General features: G+C 30.3%; 3 protein-coding genes across 3 annotated transcripts; 2 read left to right on the forward strand and 1 right to left on the reverse strand.

Moving 5' to 3' along the window:
- Positions 1–27: 27 nt before the first annotated feature.
- On the forward strand, positions 28–560 carry LOC145108346 (uncharacterized). The gene is made up of 2 exons (XM_079045368.1): positions 28–213; positions 364–560. The coding sequence occupies exons 1-2, from the start codon at positions 64–66 to the stop codon at positions 550–552; spliced, it is 339 nt and encodes a 112-aa protein (XP_078901494.1). The 5' UTR covers positions 28–63; the 3' UTR covers positions 553–560.
- A 5,584-nt stretch (positions 561–6,144) lies between these two features.
- On the forward strand, positions 6,145–8,744 carry LOC145126703 (uncharacterized). The gene is made up of 2 exons (XM_079062015.1): positions 6,145–6,619; positions 7,093–8,744. The coding sequence occupies exons 1-2, from the start codon at positions 6,145–6,147 to the stop codon at positions 8,742–8,744; spliced, it is 2,127 nt and encodes a 708-aa protein (XP_078918141.1).
- Positions 8,745–20,426: 11,682 nt separating this feature from the next.
- LOC145164009 (serine/threonine-protein kinase-like protein At3g51990) lies at positions 20,427–22,247 on the reverse strand. The gene has a single exon (XM_079082742.1). It carries the CDS (start codon positions 22,023–22,025, stop codon positions 20,670–20,672), a length of 1,356 nt encoding a protein of 451 aa, XP_078938868.1. The 5' UTR covers positions 22,026–22,247; the 3' UTR covers positions 20,427–20,669.
- Positions 22,248–22,647: the final 400 nt, after the last annotated feature.

Here is a 22,647-nt window from a genome sequence, read left to right on the forward strand (position 1 = left end):
CAGATACCTGATGAGTTCAAAATCCTTCTAAATAAGAAGTTTGTCTTCAAAGTTCAGATATTCATGTTCAATCTGCAGAACAACTATCGTGCTTACACTGTGCATAAGTTGACTGATGATGAAAGGGTTCTTGCTGAGGTTTTTAAACGGTCACCAAATCATCAACACCATAATATAAATGATAATGGTACTCCTATTAACAAGCCAAATAAGGTTGGTAACTGTGTCATATATTTCCAAAGTCAAAACCTATGCCCTCTCTTCAATATATTTTTCTTTCATTTTTCATGAATTTGTGCAAATATGTTATGTTTTGTTTTATATTTTTCTTGATCGATTTTTATTATTTTCTGTTTTCTACAGGAAAATACTAATTCTGTGCATGATGACAATCTTGATGTTGTTGACCTTGAAGCTGTAACACCATCATCCAGTACGGGGAAGCGCCCTATTGAGATTGATGCCAACACTGACTCTTTGGAGTGGTCTTCTTCAAAAACTCGTGCTGTACGGGATACCTTGAAGATCCCAAAGTTGGAAAAGTTGGACTAATATGAAGCCGCCCAGCAAAATTTTACATATCATCTTCGATATGTTTATCGACATTTTCTTTTTAATCTTTTGTGTGTCGCATTTTTAATTGTCTGTTTATGGATCTTTTGGTTGTTTTTAAAATTTTATTGGGTTTTTATTTGGTGTAAACACAATGATAGAATTGGAAGTTATGACAATTTCAAGTTATTGAACTGTTTTGATTTAATGCATATTTTCTTTCTTTTTCTTTCGTTCATCATTTGATTTTATAAATTTATTATATATATATATATATATATATATATATATATATATATATATATATATATATATATATATATATGCACACACGAAAAATAATAATTTTTTTTATATATGCTAATTCACCTACTTTTATTTGTCTAAATGGAATTTAAATTTTATTTGCATAAATATACATCGTTTACATATGGTAACAGAATAAAATGATAGTGTAAGTATTCAAAATGTATTTTTCTATATTTTATTTATTCCTACCATAATTATATGCATGCTTTACTTTTTACCTAATTTAAACCCTTCTAATATTCAGTTACCTAATTTAAAGAGTTATAATATATATATATATATATATATATATATATATATATATATATATATATATATATATATATATATATATATATATATACGAAAATTTATATTTTTATTATATATGATATTTCACCTACTTTTATTTGTAACAGAATAAAATCATATAATATGTAATCAAAATCTATTTTTCTATACTGCATTTATTCCCTCCATAATTATATGAAGACTTTATTTTTACCTAATTTAAACCCAACTATTTTTTTCATTACTTTATTTAATTATATGCAACATTTATTTTTTACCTAATTTAAACCCTTCAAATATCCAGTTCCCTTATTTAAAGTGTTAGAAATCATCATCATCACTATATATATAGAGATATAACCAAGAACGTAAAACTTATCAAACATATTGAAATGAGTGACATTTCAAATGCTTCGGGAAAGAAAAAACCTACAAGTTTTGTTACTAATGTTTCACCCAGCAACACTTCCCCAACAACACCACTGTCTGACATCACAAATGGTAAGGTTCATATTTAAGCATTTTGTTTATATTTGAAGTGCTTAAATGTTTATAATGTTAAATTTGTATAACTCATTTCTCTTTATATTTCATTTGAGTTTTTGATATACATACCATTGTTCCTTAGTGAATGCATCATCTTCATCCAATGCTCTAAAAACATCATCACATTTTAAACATTACAAACAATATCCCACAAATGTACATTTTCTTATATGTTATGCATCTTTCTTATTACATTTTCGTTTTTATATTTGCTTATCTATTGTACTATTAATATTTTTTAATATTTCTCCCCCGTTTATGATACGAATCTTGATTTCAGAAAATAATTTTTTCATACCACCTAATTGTCGAGTTACTCGAAACCTTTCCGAATTACCTAAGGCTACCCCGTCTCATAACATCATACAATCGAATGTTCAATCCACATTTATTTCCTCAAGATCGCCACTTTCACATATAACCAATCAAGGTAAAGTATTCTTAATTTCTTTTATATTATATTTACATCCACTTCTTAAATCATATAACGTCAATTTTAACTTCCCAATAGATAAACTTTTAACATTTAATTTTTAATACATATATGTCTATAATATCTAATTTGTATAACTATCTTTTTTAATACATATATGCCTATAATATCTAATTTGTATAACTATCTTTTTCCTTTAATATCTTATTTAATTTAATGTTTTACATATACTTTTCCTCTTTAGTTCATTCACCCTCTTCATTGAATGCTTTAAAAACACCATCAACTCAGACAATACAAAGAAAATCTCACAAAGGTACATTTTGTTATATCTTATGTCTCTTTTGTATTGCATTTTTTGTTTTTTTATTTGCTTATGTGTATTAAATTCATATATTATATATATATATTTCGCTAATTTATCATACAAATTTTCATTTTCAGAAAATAATTTCTTCATACCCCCTAATTGTCGACTTGCTCGAAAGTTTACCGAATTACCTTCAGAAATTACAGATCAAAGTAAGTTATTATTAAGTTCTTTAATATTATATTTACATCCACATCTTAAATCATATAACCACAATTATATATTTCCAATATTAACCGTTAAAGTAAGCAAATAACAATTTTAAACGTACCATATACTTCCTCTACTTCAAATGAACATACAAATCAAAATTCCACACCTTTCAATGTTATTAACTCGCATCATAAACCTGCTCATACTTCTCCTACTATTTAATTACTAATTAGTACATATATGTCTTTATTCTATCATAATTTTATTTACATAATCTCTAATATTATATCTTATCTCAGCTTTCAAAAATCCTTCACAAACATTACCAATACAAGCATCCAAATTATTTAGTGCTCCACACTTTTCCAACAACCAAGATACAATTCATCACAACACAACTCATTCATCAACAACGAAACGGAAACAATTTAATACAAAAGATATTCCATTTTTTGAGTTGAATGAAGATTTCGTTGAACCTTCAGGTAGCCATATTGTTCAACTTGATCGTTTATCTATTAATAATGATCAACTTCATCATTCAGTTGTGTTATTATATATTTTATTCATACATACAGTTACACATTTTTCAGTTGGTATCGGCGTTAACTATAAAGAAAAGAAAAAAGGAGGCAGACCAATTTCTACAAAAAAGAAGACACAAATATGTATTCCTTCTACTTCAAATGCTCAGAATGATGTAACCGGTAACAATCATAGTAAATATATCGGAATAAGCAAAGGTATTATATCCACACCAAAAATTATTTGTCATGACAAATAAAATGTCGTTACCCTATTACATTTAAAGCATACCACAAATATAATTTGGTAAATTTGCTTATTTATTTATAGATTATTTGGATTCTGGAGATGCTGTATATGTTTGCTCAGTATGTAAAGCTAAGGTGTGGCAGGGAGAAGCAATTCGAGGAAATAAGGATTTAAAGAAAACATGTTATTCCATTTGTTGTTACAATGGAAAAGTTGAACTACCCAGTCTGATCCACCCACCTCAGTTGTTGCTTGATTTATATAGCGGTCTTTCTGAAAAAAGTCAAAACTTTATACAGAATATACGTCGATACAATATGATGTTCGCATTCACATCTATGGCTGGAAAGATTGATCACGCCATTAACTCAGGAGGTGGTCCTTATGTTTATCGAATGCATGGCCAAAATTATCATATTGCAGGCAGCTTACATCCCGAACAGGGTGAATCACCAAGATTTTGCCAGTTGTACATATATGATACAGATCATGAGGTTCAAAACAGATTCAAATCATGCGAGTATGTGAATACTCTATATTATATAACTTACTTATATATATATATATATATATATATATATATATATATATATATATATATATATATATATTACTACAAAAAATTTATATCCATTATTTTTTTTATTATGTTATTGTAGGTCTAATAAGAAGAAAAAGACCACATCTAATGAGTCCATGGCAAATCCGTTTTCTCTTGAGTTCTGGACTATTCACGAGTTGATGGGCTTATTGAATTTCATTAATCTACTGGTTAAACAATTTAGAATGGCACGTGATCGTTTTGGTTCAAATCCAACAGAGCGTATTAGGTTGAAATTGATTGGGTCAAGAGAAAATGATGGTAGGCAGTATAATCTTCCTACCACAAATGAGGTAGCTGCCCTCATTATAGGTGACATTGATGGGTATGATTCGAGGGATATCGTATTGGAAACGCAAAGTCGACAACTTCAACGTATTAATGAGTTGCATCCTCAGTATCTTGCACTTCAATATCCTTTATTATTCCCTTATGTCGAGGATGGATTTCGAGTCGATATACTGCATCGTGGTGTTGAAGATCCAGAATCTGATGGACGAATAAGGTTGACCATGCGAGAGTTTTTTGCTTATCGTATACAATAGAGAACCGATGAAATATCATTGATATTACGTTCAAGAAAACTATTCCAACAATTTTTGGTTGATTCGTATACAATGGTTGAAAATGAACGACTTAATTATATCAGGTTTAACCAGCCAACATTACCCGTGGCACCTTATCGCAACTTGGCCCAGGCAGCTGAAGATGGCATTGAAGATGCTTCTTTGATGGGAAACCGTATTATTATACCATCTTCTTTTACCGGCGGCAGCCGTTACATGCAACAAAACTACTTAGATGCGATGACTCTGGTTAAGTGGTTTGGTTATCCTGATCTTTTTTTAACCCTTACATGTAATCCTAAATGGCCAGAAGTCATTAGATTTGTTGAAGCCGAGAATCTTAAACCGGAAGACATGCCAGATATTCTGACACGAATTTTCAAAATTAAACTTGATTCATTAATCAGTCAATTGAAGGATGAAAAAACTTTGGGTGAAGTCGCTTTGGGTGAAGTCGCTGGAGGTATCAATCTTATATATTTTTTACTCATTAACATTATAACTTTTTTATAATTTTATCTTTTAACCCTGGTTGCTTTCTTTGCTCACACAGTTGTATATACGATTGAGTTTCAAAAGAGGGGCCTGCCACATTGTCATGTATGTCTGTTTTTGGAAAAAAAATTCTAAAATTCCAAATCCTGAAGACATAGACCGTGTTATATGTGTTGAATTGCCAGAGAAGGATAGTGAACCCGATTTGTATCAGATTGTTTGTGATAACATGATACACGGACCTTGTGGCAACGATCAACCATTTATGCCGTGTATGAAAAAAGGCAAATGTTCAAAACGATTTCCAAGGGAATTTACCGATCATACATATATTGATGAAGATGGTTATCCTATTTATCGGAGACGTAACAATGGAAATAATGTCCTTAAAAACCGTGTTTCTTTAGACAACAGGTATACACAAATCCTTTTCAATGATTTACTAAATTTTAATTCCTTAAATTTGTTTTGTTTTTATGAAATATATTATTATATGTTTAAATACATAAATATCAATAAACAACTTAAATTAAAATGGTACTAATATTTTATTTTTAAACGGATAATGTAATCTATAAAAACATATTACTCATTATATATGTTTTCTTATGTTCTTCCTATGTTAACCTCAAATTATCATTTAATGTTGTTTATGACATTTTTCTTGATTTTTCAGAAATGTTGTTCCATATAATAAGATCCTTCTGAAACAATATCAAACTCACATGAATCTAGAGTGGTGTAACAAAGTTGGATCCATAAAGTATCTTTTTAAGTATATTAACAAAGGACCGGATAGGATAACATCATCTATTGTTGATCCAACACAAAAGAAAAAACAACAGATAGAAAATAACGACCATGACGAAATTGGTGAGTTCTATAACTGTCGTTATATTTCCGCATGTGAGGCATGTTGGAGGCTTTTTGGGTATGATATTCATTATCGAACACCGTCTGTCGAAAGGTTGTCATTTCACCTCGAACACAAACAACCTGTTGTTTTTAAACCAAACCAACATGTTAATCAGGTTGTTTCTAAACCGACTGTCGCTGTTCTCAATTTTTAGCTTGGATGGAATGTAACAAGCATGATGAAGATGCACGGAAGTTATCATATGTTGAATTCCCAACTAAATATGTTTGGAATAAATCAGATAAGATATGGACAAAAAGAAAAACCAAGTTCAAGGCACTCGGTCGATTAAACCACGTTTCTCCCAAGTCTGGTGACATTTATTACCTACGGATTTTGCTGAACAAAATCAAGGGTCCTACATGCTATGAAGATATCAGGACAATTAACGGAATTGTACATGAGTCTTACAAAGATACTTTCTATGCTCTTGGTCTATTAGATGATGATAGAGAGTACATTTCGTCAATAAACGAAACACATCATTGGGCCACAGCTTCTTTCTGCCGGTCTCTCTTTGTTATGTTGATTACATCAGATAGTTTGTCAAGGCCTGCTCATGTTTTTGAAGAGACATATCAATGTCTTTCTGATGATGTCATTCACGTTTGTGAACAAGAAATCGATGTTAGAGGTAAATACATTAATTTATAGTTATTTTTAATTCAAACTAATTAATTTCTTCTTGAAAAGAAAATCAATTAATTTCAACTTTAAATAAAACGGATAAAAACTAATGAACAAAATGTCATATTTAAATGGTCAGGAAGTGCATTTGTATTAATTGCCCTAAAATTTCGTTTTCCCCTACATTTTAATTTGATTCCAAAACAACCCAATTATTGTTCATATACAAATGGTCCTTAAACGGAACTATATTGCTTAAAAATGACCTTTATGCACAAATTTGACATAAAACATAATCAACAATTATTTTTGCCATTTTCACAAAAAATTGTTCGTTTTCCATCATTTATACCTTATGTATGTAAAACTGACAAAAAAGCAAGTTGCGATTACATCATTTATAGTCGTTATAAACGTCTTAACATAAGTCATTTACATACCTATAACTATATTTAATTTCGTTGTTTATTGCATTTTCAGGCTTGAAGTTAAAAGAGGATGCAATTTTCAACCTTACGTTGTCATACATCGAGAAATCATTATTGAGCTGTGGATTGAGTTTGAAGCAAATACCAAATATGCCGTTTCCTGATCATAGATACATTCAAGAGTCATGCAATATGTTAATTCAAGATGAGCTTAACTATGATCCCGGTATTATTGAAGTTGAGCATGAAGCTTTGTATTCCAAATTAAATGTCGAGCAAAAAAATGTTTATCACACCATTATGAACGCGGATAACAACAAACAAGGTGGTGTCTTTTTCCTTTATGGTTACGGAGGAACCGGAAAAACATTTGTTTGGAAGACCTTGTCTGCTGCTATTAGATCCAAAGGTGAAATTGTTATCAACGTTGCTTCAAGTGGAATTGCAGCACTATTGCTCCCTGGTGGTAGGACAGCGCATTCAAGATTTATTATCCCAATTAACTTGACCGAGAATTCATTTTGTTCTATCGCGCCAGACAGTGATCTTGCTGCACTACTGAACAAAGCGATACTTATCATTTGGGATGAAGCTCCGATGATGCACCGTCATTGTTTTGAAGCATTTGATAGGACACTTAGAGACATTATCCGTTCATCTGACAGGAATAAAGCGTTTGGCGGCAAGACCATTGTATTTGGAGGTGACTTTAGACAAATTCTTCCAGTAATACAAAGAGGTAATCGTTCGGATATTGTGCAGGCATCGTTACATTCATCAAGATTATGGAGTGAATGTACAGTTTTACGTTTAACGGTAAACATGAGGCTTCAGGTTGGTTGTCCAACTAATGATTTGGATGAGACAAAAGCATTTGCAGAATGGATTCTTAAAATTGGTGAAGGTAATATTGGTGGTCCTAATGATGGTGAAGCTGAAGTTGAATTTCCAAAAGATGTTATCATTCGCTCTACAGGTGACCATATTCATTCAATTGCATCGACCATTTATCCATCTTTTGAAAACCATCTTGATGACCCGTCATATTTTCAAGATAAGGCTATTTTGGTTCCTACAAATGAAGAAGTCGATGCTATCAATGACTACATGTTAGGATTGATGAAAGACGAAGGGAAAACTTATTTGAGTTCGGATTCTTTATGTGAGACAGAGTCAGCAGATTGTTTTGAGGAATCAGTTTACTCTCCGGATGTACTGAATGCTTTTAAGGCATCTGGAATTCCCAACCATAAACTTACATTAAAAACAGGTGTTCCGGTCATGTTGCTTCTTAATATTGACCAAACCAAAGGTGTATGCAATGGTACAAGGTTACAAATAGTTAGGCTTGGAAAACATGTCATTGAGGCATGCATTATAGCTGGTAGATTCTTCAATGAGACTACTTATATACCTCGCATGAAGTTAACTCCGTCTGATAAAAGAATCCCCTTCCGTTTTCAGCGGAGACAATTTCCCATAGCTGTTTGTTTTGCTATGACCATTAACAAGAGTCAAGGGCAGTCATTATCAACTGTTGGATTGTATTTACGTAGACCCGTCTTTACTCATGGTCAGTTATATGTAGCTGTATCTCGTGTGACAAGTAAAAAAGGCTTGAAGGTACTCATATGTGATGAGGAAGGTCGTCCAACCAATAAAACAAAAAATGTTGTGTACAAGGAGGTCCTTCAACGATTATAGATAATCAGACATTTCTTTTTATTTTTTTAGACATATCAATATAATCAATAAAACGACGTGTCTTTATGTTACTTTATAATATTTAATTTTATTGTGTTCGTTTTTTATGATATCATCTTAAATAATCGGGGTCCTTGATTGTGTTTTCTTTATATGTTTTACACCCTTAAATCAAATGTGTTAATTTAATAAACATATGAAACAGTCCAAAGTCTAAAACCTGCAAAAGACAGCTTTTTGTTTATTGAATAAACAATTATTTTCCTTTGCTTCTTATAATAAATTCATATTATTGGTAACGTACATTTAAGATTTCATTATCGGTAAAAAAACTAAAAGGGGCCTAAAATATATGACGGGTTGAGGGAAATACTCACTCTATTATTTTATACAAATTATAATTTGTGATTGTATCCAGAAAAATCAAAATTAAAACAACACGTTTTGATCCCTAAAATAAATACAACAGGTCATAAGCAAATATAAATGTGTCATTGTATCTTTTTTTTTCTACCACTTGAATATCAAACCTGCAGGTTGACACAATACTAGCAATCAGCAGGATGTCAAAGACATCACATGATATTAGTACTTTCAATATAACATAAATACATAATATCATATTTAAAGGGTGTACACTTAGTCAAAAAGAAAGAAGGGCAAACTTACACATTTGTAAGATGAATCACTATAATTATCTGACATTATCAAATGAGTAGTTGTTGTACCTATTGATCATCTTCATAACTGAAAAGGGTACCAGAACTATAACCATGATCTGAATAAGATATTAGCAATAAAATTATCATCATAATGAATTAACAAGCAATTAATAACATAAAAGATACAACCTCTCAAGCATTATCATCTGAGAAGTCAAATTGGTAGCAGTTTAAATAAAGGATGTGGGTGGTTACAAAGGCGATTAAAGGAGCTGCAACCATAACACGTGTAGCTTCACTTTTTATAATGAAAGCTCTTAGTATTGATACAATTAGAGAAAATCCAATAACTGTTGCTATAGATGAGTAATCTAGCTTCTCTGTCATTTCCACATCCCTGAAGGGTAAAATGGTCATCTGACATTTCCACATCCCTGAAGGGTAAAATGGGTAGAACACAAAGTTATATTTTTTGTCCCATTGACATCAATGTTTTTCTCTTCTGTTTGACAATGTTTGACAATAGGGGTCTAATCATTAATGTATCTACTTCTTTATGGACAGGAATCCCTGATTCCTTTGGTAATTGCAATTACTAAACTTTATAATGTCAATTTTAGTTTCAATTCGTTAGCACATTCCATTCCTGTGTCCATCACACAATCCAATTCCCTTATGTTTCTATCTCTCCAATTCAATATAGATCATAACCAAATATAAAAACCTACAATAGAGAACTTTTTTCCTTAAATAAATGTCAAAATAGAAATCATAACCAAATATAAAAACCTATAAAATTAGGGAGGATTGATAAAAATTGCAAAGAAATCTCACAAAAAACTATGATAATCACGAAAAAAAATAACACAATTTTACCTTAAATAAATCTCACAATAGAGATTATAAGCAAATATAAAAGGCTATGAAATTAGGGACAAAAAATCATGATTTTGCTCTATTAGAACATACCTCACCAATCTCTCTCCGTTGTCATTCCCAAGTCTCCGATTTCACCATCTTCTTCGTCTGGCACCCGTTGCTGACCCGCTGAGTCCTTGACTGGCACCCGATTATACTACTCTCCGAACCTCCGTCCTCCCTTGTTGCCGTCCTCTTCGCCGATTTCACTATTTTCTGTTATTCTCCACCTCTTCTATTCTCTTCAAAATTAGATCTTCAAGATCAGGTACGTCGCTATTATTTTCTTTTAAAAACCCCGTCTTCAGCGTCTTTATGTTTCAGCATCTTTGTATTAAGTAGGTTGTAAGTTTTAAGTGATAAATTTCAAAGATATGTGAATGTTCCTAAAGTATCTAGGGCTAATAATGTATACTTATGAAACACAAGTTAATTTCATTTTTAATTTTAATTCATTAATATCATATTAAATATAAAGGTTTATATGTGTTCATGTTTTTAGATCCAAAAAATAAATAGCTAATAATTTTGAACAAAGTTTGATGTACAATCGTCCCACTGTGAAATAAATTAAAATAATATTACCGAATTACAAAACTCAATCTATGATCAAATTTTAATGATATGTTTGTAACACTTCAAAGTTGTATTTTTTCTTTGTGTAAAAATATCCTATATATATATATATATATATATATATATATATATATATATATATATATATATATATATATGAAATTTTGAAATATTTAAAATTAGTATGAAATAAAAAGCTTTAAAAAATTAATTGTTTTAAACAATAGAGAAAATTTAACTACCTTAAACAATTATTGTTAAGGACAAAGGGAATTTATTATGCTTATCTACAAAATAAATAGAGCTCCTTACTTTCGTACGATTTGCCTCTATATATATATATATATATATATATATATATATATATATATATATATATATATATATATATATATATATATATATATATATATATATAATTTGCCTTTCTGTATATTTATAAAATTCTACAGCAATTAGTTTGAGTACACGAAATCCATTATTAATTGCAAATCTTAGGTTCGGGTTATATATATATATATATATATATATATATATATATATATATATATATATATATATATATATATATTAACTTCAAACAATCTTTTTTTTGTCGACAAACTGATAAATGGCTCAAACCACAATTGCTAATTGTAGCAACCCTTCGTCATTGATCTACTCTGAAAAAGAAGATTTCCTTCATAATTTTGATTTCAATAGTATTGTTGATCTCCAACAAGTACATCAGGTTTATATACATCACTTTCATTTACAATATATAAATTATGTGAAATTGGTTTTGTATTATTTATATCTTATTCCTTGATTATTATTATTTTATACTAAAATTTAAACTTTCATTAACGATTTTTAGAAAAAAACTTTAATTGTTATCAGTACGATTAAGCAAGTATGTGCTGAAGGGGAATGATACTGTTTTACTTGTACTAGATGTCAACAGAAAGTCGTGAAACAAATTTTAATCTATCATGATCAGTTTCAAGATAAAGAAGTTTTTTATTGTAACACTTCAAGCTGCATGAACAAAGTCGTTTATGTTGTTCCTAGGTTTTAAAATTTATTTTATAAATATTATTATATTGTTCTGTTAAATTATATAAATTTATATTACTAAATATGTTTACATCAATGCTTTCAGTTTTAAAATCACCATTATAGTTGAAGATATTACCGGTTCGGTGTCACTTACTTTATATGATTCTGACGCAAAGAAGCTTATAAGAAAAAACGCACAAGAGTTGGTTCATCAATTCGATGAGGTTATACATATTAACTTCATTTACATAAAACAAATTTATTATTTTGTATATCTATTTTTATAAACGTTCTTTTTTTTAGGATGGTAATAACGAAATTTATCCATCTGCTCTGAATATACTATTGGAAAAAAAGATGGCGTTCAAAATTCAAATTACACATGACAATTTGAAGAACAAAACAGAAGGTTATGTTATCTCAAGGATCACGTCTAACAATACAATCATTGATGAATTGGAAAAAATATTGAATATGGATCGGGTAAAATTCTTTACCCTCAATACCACAAAGAGTATACTTATTATCAATTAAATTTGTATGTCATGAAAGATTAAATTTTAAGTTTTTCTAATATTATTATCTTATTATTTCTTTCTTTTGCAGTTATCGTTATTGACTTCTGAACTAATTATTGAAATTCTTTCACGAACATCATTACAAACATTTGCTACTTTACGTTGTACAAATAAATATTATGGAAATCTAACATACAACAACTATGTTCTTCATAACTACAACCGTAAAAATAATGTGGTTTGTGGAATTATCGTTCAACAAAAAAAACCATGGAGAAATATAGAGCGTCAGTTTGTTCCGTCTCCTGGTAGCAACAATCTAGACATTGATTGGCTACCACATACTTGTACTATTTTAGCATCATCATTGTGTGGACTCCTTCTTGCTGAATCCTATGATCGAGATGAATACGTTTCAAAGATTTTATTTGTTATCAAACCAACGACTACAGATACCAAATGGATACCTTTTCCGACCTCTGAATACACTGCAACAAAGTTTGCTTTGGTAGTTATCAGTTCGAACCCGTTACATTTCAAGGTTATTCGATTGTCATACATAAAACCATCGTAAGAATTTATATGTAGTACATTTTATGTTATTAATTTACTTTATTATTTACTTATATGTTATTTTATTTGTAGTGATAGTCCAAAGGAAAAAGTGGACTACGATTACTACAACATAGAATTGTTTTCATCTACTACATGACAATGGGGGAGTTTCAAAATGTCCAGTTACCATCATCTGTTTATCCTGTTTTTGATGAGGCAGTTACATGTGGCGGTGTCGTATACTTCTTATTATCTAATGATACCATATTGCGATTTGATATTTATTCAGAAGAACATATACTCATATTTGCACCTTCTGCTATTAATGACTTCAAACCGTATGCATCGAGACTGATCAAGTTTCACGGAAAATTGGGATATTTCTCTGTAAGTGGAGATCGTTTGTGGGCTATTTGGGTTTTTATTCACAATCGGTGGGTTAAAGTAGATGTTACTACTTACAATGAAGGTGCACATGAATGGTGGGATTATAAAAACAATACCCTATATTTCTTTAAAGGAAATACGATTGAGTATGTGGTTCCGGCACATCTTTCTCAACAAGTTTTTTCAATCCGTTCTGATTTTGATAGAGTTACTATGCCAAGTAGATATTAGTGATTATATATATTTTCATTTGCATTCGAACATAGTTGTTTTTTTTGTAATGAACTATTTTAATATTTTATATTACTCTATGATTTATTAGTTTTTTTTATTTATTCTTTTAATTGTTATGAGGTTAAATTAGCTATTGTAATGTATGTTAATGAATTTAAAATAGCTATGATAATGTACTTTTAATTGTCATGCTTCCTATGATGTCATATATGTTTACAATTCTATATTTTTTTATACCCTCCCCGCGTTTAACGCGGGTCATAATCTAGTTTTCTTTAAATTGACGATTAGTTTAGTTAATTGCTCAAATATATAGCCGGATAAATCGCCTTATCGCCATTTGGACTCATCAGATAAATGACAAAACCGTCGACAATTTTTATAATATAATTCAAACATCATCATGGCAAATTGGCAATATGCGACCGATATGCAAATACGTTTCTTTGAACTCCCTTCACACTTTTTCAAGAGTTTTTTCGCCTTGTATATAAATAATCATGTCTTGCATCTAACTAAAGTTACAAAATTAATAAACCATTACTATTTTGTTATTATTTCTTTGATAATAATAACGAGTTCTATACAAAAACAATAAAGTCTAATGTGAATTGCACGAGTTCAAGATGTGTTTGTCCTTTGTATGTATATATATCAATGAAGAAGAACATGCTAGCTTCGGTTTGGGTTGTACGTTACAACCACGTTATCCATAATCATTTATATGGATTCAGTGAAATTGTCATTTAATAATAAAAACAATATTATCATACAAACAATAGTTTTTTTGTTTGCAAATGTGTTAATGAAGGTTCCCAAATTGGGAAAAGAAGCATCAGGCATGATGGCAAATGAGTGCATTGACCCCATCAATAATGTATTATTCGCTCCATTATAAACCATAATATGCCAAAGACATGATTCATTTTTTTATCTGTGCTGATAGTATCATGTGAAATCTACATATATGATATTCAAATAAATGTATTTAAAAAATAGATAAAATATCTCATACGTCGCTACAAATACACGTACGTCGTTATGAAATAATAAATAAAAGTATAGTTTATAAGTTTTAGTTATATTCTTGTAGATTGAAAATATAACTATATCGTTATTATTATATATAATAAATATAAGTATATTATTGTGGTTAACGATGAATTATAAAAAAGTATTAAGTAAATTACATTGTTTGTATACTTTTTTCGAGTCTAACTTGACGACAGAGAAAATGGAAATTGGTTGAAAAAAAAAAGTAGAAGGATATAAAAAGAATTTACTTTTCCCTAACTTTTCTTAAAATTTTGGAAGATTGAGAAAAAAGTAAATAAAATATTTACTTTCATTCCACTTATTTCCAACTTGAAAACACCAAAATATAATTTTTTTTCATTTCCCTTTTTTTCTTTTTCTTCTTTTTTTTCCTTTGCTTTTAAAGCTTAAGAATAGTATATAATTTTTAATATTTTTATTTTTGGATAAATCCTAAGTTTTTTCCTTATATATGTAGTCATTATTTAAGGTTTTAGTAACGATTTACCTACTGTTTTCAATTAAATGACTATGAGCGTGTTCGACAAAAATAGCTGGTAGTGGGTAGCAAGTAGTTTGTAGCTGATAGCGTTTTGTTAAACGTTACATGAAGTAACATTTGGATTTGAAACGTTTTGTTTAAACTAAACGCTAGAAACTTGTAGTGCTAAACGATGTTTTCTGTTCAAAATAAAACGTTTTGTCAAACGCTAGAATTCAGAAACTCTCAAACACTCTCTATGTTTTTCTATAAAAAATGTAAAAAACAGTTATGAAGAACACAAAATAGTTATTGACTATATTTCTCTATCAAAAATGTAAAAAGCAGTTATAATTAAGGACACAAAATATTTAGTTATTTTGCTTGTACAATGGGAAAAATATGTTACAAGAATCTCAAAAAGAGACCTGCTTACAAAAAAAAGATGATAAATAAAAAATAAAAATAAAATACAGTAAAAAAATTGTAACAAAAAATTATTATAGTGAAATACCAAATTTTAAATTTACTCACGACTATATTAATATCAAGAGTAAAGAAGTACCTTTTTATTTCAAGTGTTAATAAGATGAATAGAAAGCTTTAGCATCAAAAGTTTTTAAGTCCACTTATGTTTATGTGTGTATGTAAAGCATATATCAAACGTTCTAAAATTAGAAAATATTCAAGAAATATAAAGGTCGAAAGGGTCCATCCTCCCTCTTTGTATTTATAGCGTGCCTTTTATGTAAGGGCAATTCAATTTAATGTGTAAATCTATGTTACGTCTTATTCTTGTCGTCCAAATCAAAAGGAAATTAATTTTCTTGGATTTTTCGACTTAATTGCCATGTTTTTTTTTAATAGATCGAATTCTAAATAAAAAAGATCAAAACTTCAAAACTTTACCATTAATATTATGTTTGGCAGAAAGCTAACAGTTGAAAAAGTAATTGCTAAATAATAATAATATTTTAATAAAGTTAACTGAATATTTAAAATGATATAAAAGATATGTGAAGAATTGAGGTTTTTTTATAATTTAAAAAAATATCTAAGAGAACTTTAAAAATTCACAATAAAATCATTGAAACTCATAGCTTTTTTTATAGTTTACAAATTTATTTTATAAGCCACTTTTTTAATATGACAGAGATACCATCTTAAAAAACTCAAATAATAAATATACGTTGTGGCGTGCCGAACATAACCTAGTCATTAATATAACCGATATAACCGTTAGCAAGATTATTTCATAGGTTTTCAAGATTTTCTTAATCATGTTTAATGTTTTCTTGCTTATTATTAAAATATTTATGAAGATAATATATATATATATATATATATATATATATATATATATATATATAATAAAATACATTTTTTAATTTCAAAAATAGCATTTGAAAAAGTGAATTTTACAAATTTAACAACTTAAAAACAAACTTTACAAAAAGTAACAAACAAAAATTATTTTTCCAAAAATAACCATTAAACCCACAAAAACACATTCGATGTCATTTAAAACGATATAAAGAATAATCTAACAATAAGTTCAAGATGACTTATTGGCTAATACGTGTGCCCTGTAACTTATAGGTCATAGGTCTAAAACCCATTCCTTGCCTTTCATTACCCATCTTCATTTTTATAGAGGGGTTATGTAATAAAGTTGAGTTTGAAAAAAAAAAAAAAAAAAAAATCTACTAAGCTAAAACTCACAATATCCTTAAGTAGGGGGCGAAGTTCTTATTGTTAGATTTTTCATCATATATTGTTTTTTTTTTGACTTTTTTTTATTAGTAAAAGAAAACTAGCAAGAAATTAAAAACACAACTAAAAATGGGTTAACAATCCAAACAAACCATCTAGGTAAAACCTTATTGTTCCTATTGACAAACTAATTAAACGAGAAATCACTAATTTCTTCAAATGTGATATTGCGCTTCAGTGTTTCAGATCATTTCAAAATCTCCAAATCCCCCATAGTGACATATACAACCTATTTTGCAAGCACACGAAGCTTATTTCCACCATGAAGGTTATATATCTATCTAAAAATATCCTCCATTGCTACTACCCATTGTAGGAGCTTGAATATCGAACCATTTAAATATATTCCACCAAATGGAAGAATCAAACTCACAGGAAACAAAACCATGGTATAAACACTCACCAACAATTGAACAATGGGGCTCAAAATGGAATCCACTTCAATACCTTTATGGCTAATATTTCAGCACGTAGGAAGTCGATTCAATCGAGTTCTCCAAACAAAAAAATTATTTTTCTAGGAACACAGTTGTTTCACATCGTAGTCGTATCTATCTCAGAAAGAAGAACTTTGTTAATTATCTTCCTCGTCTTGCAAACCGTGAAAATCTCAATATCTTCTAGCATTCATCTCCACTTATCTGTATCGCAAGACACATGAAAACCACTAATCAGCAATATTAGATTATCTAATCGACATTGTTCCTCCATACCATGAATGGGCCACCGCCAATTCCAACAACCATCAGGACCAAGTCTATCGAACATTGTACAATCACAGTGAAACTCCAAATCGTAGTCTCATAAATATACTTCTCAAGGTAGACTCTACGATCCAAACGTCTAACTAGAATTTTGATTGTCTCCTATTCCCGACCATTCTTAGGGAGGAGGGAGTCATTCCCTCCCAACCCACTGAACCCACTGTCACATCACTTTTTCTCTTTTATTTTTCTTCATCTTTCCAAACCCACAACACACGGAAATCCTATCCTTTTGAACCCACTCAACCCACTCAATTAAAAAAAAATACAAAACAATCAAATGTAAAATCTTAATTAGCAATAGAGTTATCGGCGGTACCACTCCCGCTTCAACGAGTGGGTTGATTGATTTCACTAACCCACTTCATCATCTCTCTCTACTTTATCTTTCTTATTTTCTTTTATACCATTATTTTAAAACTTGTACCTTAGTTGTTTTCTATTTTTTTTTAATTGAGTGGGTTCAAAAAGATAGGATTCCGTATGTTGTGGGTTCGGAAAGACGAAGAAAAATAAAAGAGAAAAATTGATGTGGCAGTGGGTTCGGTGGGTTGGGAGGGAACGACTCTCTCCTCCCTTATAAGCATATTATACAGAATAATATTAACTGAACTCATGATTCTAACCCCAAACACTATCTCTACGAGCATATTTAACATCAAACAGATAATCATCACTTACCATAAATAACATTCATAACTTGAACTCAAAATAATTAAATTGTCTCCTATCTTTTATGACTATAATTATTCCTACCATTAAAATTATGACAAATCACTATTCAATTTATTTTTATTTAATATATTCCTAATATAGCATTAATGAGTTAGTTAAACAAATATGGAATGTTGACACTTGTCATAATTTTATTGGTAGAACTATTTGTAGGCATAAAAAGTAGGAAGCAATTTAATTTCTCTTCACAATAATATATTTGTCCATATAAATGATAATTCAAACTCAATAAAAATTATTAGAATATATTATCTGAGTCACAAAGGCTCCTCAACAAGATAGATTATTTTTATAAAAACGAGATTTTTTATACTCGATATAAAAATAAGTTATTATTATTATTATTATTATTTGGGTTAGAAAATGATTAAATTTGTCAAATTCTTTTTGAAAAATCTACCTATGAAAGAAGGCTATGACAACATATCTCAGTCTTTTTATACTAGACATGTATTTTAAATTATATTAATCTATTAAAACTTTTGATTTTTTTTACTATTAACAAAGTGGTCAAGTGACGGTCACATAAGAATTAAACATTTTAAAGTCAGCCCGTGTTTCCATTTCAAAGTTGGTCTGCTTTCTAAAATATTATGAAAAAAATATGTTAAAATGACAATAATATAATTGAATGGAAGTATATCACAACATTTTAACTCTTTCAAAAAAAAATCCCTTTCAAAAAAATTTTTTAACAAAGAATTATGAATATAATAATGTAATATTAATAAAAACAATAAAAGTATTTAATATATAAAAGATAAACGTATATTATTTCTTGTGCATAATCCTTAATGGTTTCAAAGTTCTGAAGTAATAAAATATAACTCTAAATTTTTTACGGACAAATGCATTCAATACATGACCAACCACAATAGGTACAATCAATCAGGTATTCAATCCAAACAAATATTTTTTGTTAGAAAACAGAAGATAAATTTTAGCCTTATAACACAATAATTGTATATGTTCACTCATGCCGACAATTGCTAGTGTTATATTTCAAGAAACGTTAAATCCATTTCTCATGTTTAAAATATACATTATAACTTGAACTTTATCTAAAATACATTATTTTTGTTCCCTTTGAATTAGTAAACATAATCAAGTACTTTGGTAAGTAGCCAAGTGTTGTCTTACCAACTTACGAAAATGTGGTGTGGTACCAATTGCAAGTAGATTGAATTTGTTGGTGCACCTACACCTCTACACATACTCTTCCATCGGGGCCTCAATAGTCATGCCCATATTCATACACATCCATCAAATCATACCTTATTAGATACGTCTCATATCCTAATTTCAAACTTTTCAATCCATTTTTTTGGTTCTCAAATGTATGTATGTATATATGAATGAATATATGTTCAAACCCTAATTTCAAACTTTTCAATTCATTTTTTGGGTTGTCAAATGTATGTATGTATATATGAATGAATATATGTTCATATACATACCCTAATTTCAAACTTTTCAATTCATTTTTTGGGTTGTCAAATGTATGTATGTATATATGAATGAATATATGTTCATATACAAACATTAGAGCTCCACAACATTGGTATCAACCTTTCAATGTTTGTAGCTTCAAAACAATGTCGCTATGATAGTTACATAGCACATGCGCATATGCATGATAAGAAATAAGGCCTTGTTACATTAGTAGACATAACATAGATATAACAAACGAGACAAATTATTATTATTATTATTATTATTAGTATTATTATTATTATTATTCATTTAAAAAGACAGAATCTTAATTGGCAGAAAAACATTAAAACCCTCGTTGTATTTAATATAAAAATTAACATTGGAATTGTTTAGTACAAGTCCAATCCCATATAATATTATCTTGTGGACATATATGAATCTTTCAATAACAAATATTTTGATTTTGCTATCTAATCCATTAACACAAGAACATGGATTTCCATGTGAAGGAACAAAACCATTAAAAATTCATAATGACAAAAACAAAATCAAATACTATAAAATGCACAATAGGAGATGAACAAGATGTTTGATATCTTTGCACAATGAAGAAATACAAAAGAAACAATACCCTTCTCGACCTTTGTTTTAAAAGATCAAGAGTGGTATCTATTCTTATCGATGTTCTTATCAATTCAATGACAAGAGAAATAAAATGATTGAAAAACAAACTAAGTACATTCAAAATTAATCCCACAATGTAAAATCTAAATCAACCAAAAAAGATGATATCTTGATTCTTGAATTCTTGAATTCTACCCAACTGAATGATGACGTTGAATTGTATTTCCACCAAGAACACTCCTAAAACTAGATCCTTCATTTTTAAATCTTGAACTTCGATGAACTTTACGTTTTGTAGTCAAATCTTGATCATTCTCATTCTCAACCTTTCTAGCCATAAGATCCATCAAATTGTTTCGGAACCCTAAATCGGAATAAACCCTTCTGGGATTACTCAATGGCTTCCCGTCGTCAGCAGCACCACATACGGCGGCGGCGGCGGCGCCCTTTGGCCGTGAAGAAACGTGACCCACTGGTCTTACAGTGTCGACCATCATGCAGGGGTTGCTTAAACCATTCCATGATCGGAGAGGAACCAATTTAGTCAAGAAACTTAGGGAATCGACGATTTCGTTCATGGAAGGTCTTCTCTCCCGACAAGATCTCACACATTTGGCGGCAATCACGGCCAATTGTTTTCTTACGGAAGGATCTTTAGGCGGCGGAATTCGAGGATCAAAAACAGTCAAAAGCTTACCTCTTCTAATTAATGGAATAGCCCAATCGACGATTGACGGTGGCGAATGGCTGACGTCAATGGCTTTTCTGCCGCTAATTATCTCTAATAATAGAATTCCAAAACTGAAAACGTCAGTTTTAGTGCTGAGATTATCCGGGGTAACATAACCCGGATCAAGGTAACCCATGGTTCCGGCCGGCGGAGTAGATAAAAGGCGGTAATCATCCACATGACACCGGAGGGCTAACCCGAAATCGCCTAATCGGGCGTTGAAATTCCCGTCAATCAGAATGTTGGCCGACTTAATATCACGGTGGATCACCGGTGGAACGGAGGAATGAAGGGTGTCGATTGCTTTCGCAGTTTGTAAAGCTAACCGGATTCTCCGCCCCCAATTCGGCGGCTGTTGACTGATATGGAGGGTGTCGTAGAGTGTTCCATTGCACATGAATTCGACAACTAGCAACCGATTTTGATGTGGGGTGTTGGTGAATCCGACTAAATTAACGAGACGAGGGCTGTGGATTTTTGACAGGATGTCGATTTCGTTTTCGACTTCGTTGTCCGGCAAGGTGGAGATGGCGGAATGCCGGTGGTTGTGATGAGAGGGTTTTTTGACGGCGACGAGACGGCCGTTGCGGAGGAGTGCTTTGTAGACTAATCCATGGCTGCCACGACCAAGGAGCTTCTGTTCGGAGAAATTATTGGTGGCTTCTTCCAAATCGCTGTAGTCAAAGTGTTGAATCTTCTTGTTGATGGGTGGTTCCAAATCTTCATTTCCTTGAAGAAAATCGCCGGGTTTTTCTGATTTCTTGGATGGAGTATGAACTGTGATGGCTGATTCCGCTTTACAAGACAAATATCCCATCCAGAAAATCCTGGTTTTGTTTGATTAAATATACATAAGTGATCGGAAAACTAAACACGGCGGAGGCGGCAGTGGTTGTGGTGGTGGTGGTGGTGGTGGTTAATGAAGAAGAATTGTGAATAGGAAAATAGGATGATGAAAGGGGTTAGTTATTGAGAGGGTGGGAGACCTCCGAAGTCAAAGAAGAATCCATTGGAGATCACAGGAAGGAAATGGTGTACCCCACCGTACACGATAAGGGCATGTAACGCATTAATTTCTTCTGATCACGTCAAATACCTAATTTACCTCTAAAAAGTTACTTCATAGGGATATCACCATTAGAAATGGAGATATAATACAAAAATGATAAATTATTAATTTATCAATTTCGAAATAGAGTATTTTTAACTAAATTTTTTTTTGGAGGCTGTTAAGATTGAACATGGAGTGATTTGAAGCTGATATTAAATTGAAATATGTCTATATTTTACAATATTAATTTGGAATGAATCAGTAAATTACTTTTATATATATATATATATATATATATATATATATATATATATATATATATATATATATAGAGGTTAATTTGAGACCATTCTAATTTTATAAGACCGTGAGACCAAATCTAAAAATA

This window comes from Lactuca virosa, chromosome 1, assembly GCF_052849685.1.
Source record: "Lactuca virosa cultivar CGN04683 chromosome 1, Lactuca_virosa_CGN04683_v6, whole genome shotgun sequence".
NCBI classification, from domain to species: domain Eukaryota; kingdom Viridiplantae; phylum Streptophyta; class Magnoliopsida; order Asterales; family Asteraceae; genus Lactuca; species Lactuca virosa.

Coding starts and splice junctions, on each gene's coding strand:
- LOC145164009 (XM_079082742.1), bottom strand. CDS start 22,025: ATGGGATATTTGTCTTGTAAAGCGGAATCAGCCATCACAGTTCATACT.
- LOC145126703 (XM_079062015.1), top strand. CDS start 6,145: ATGGAATGTAACAAGCATGATGAAGATGCACGGAAGTTATCATATGTT. Junction 6,620..7,092: donor ACAAGAAATCGATGTTAGAG/GTAAATACATTA, acceptor TTGCATTTTCAG/GCTTGAAGTTAAAAGAGGAT.
- LOC145108346 (XM_079045368.1), top strand. CDS start 64: ATGTTCAATCTGCAGAACAACTATCGTGCTTACACTGTGCATAAGTTG. Junction 214..363: donor CTATTAACAAGCCAAATAAG/GTTGGTAACTGT, acceptor TGTTTTCTACAG/GAAAATACTAATTCTGTGCA.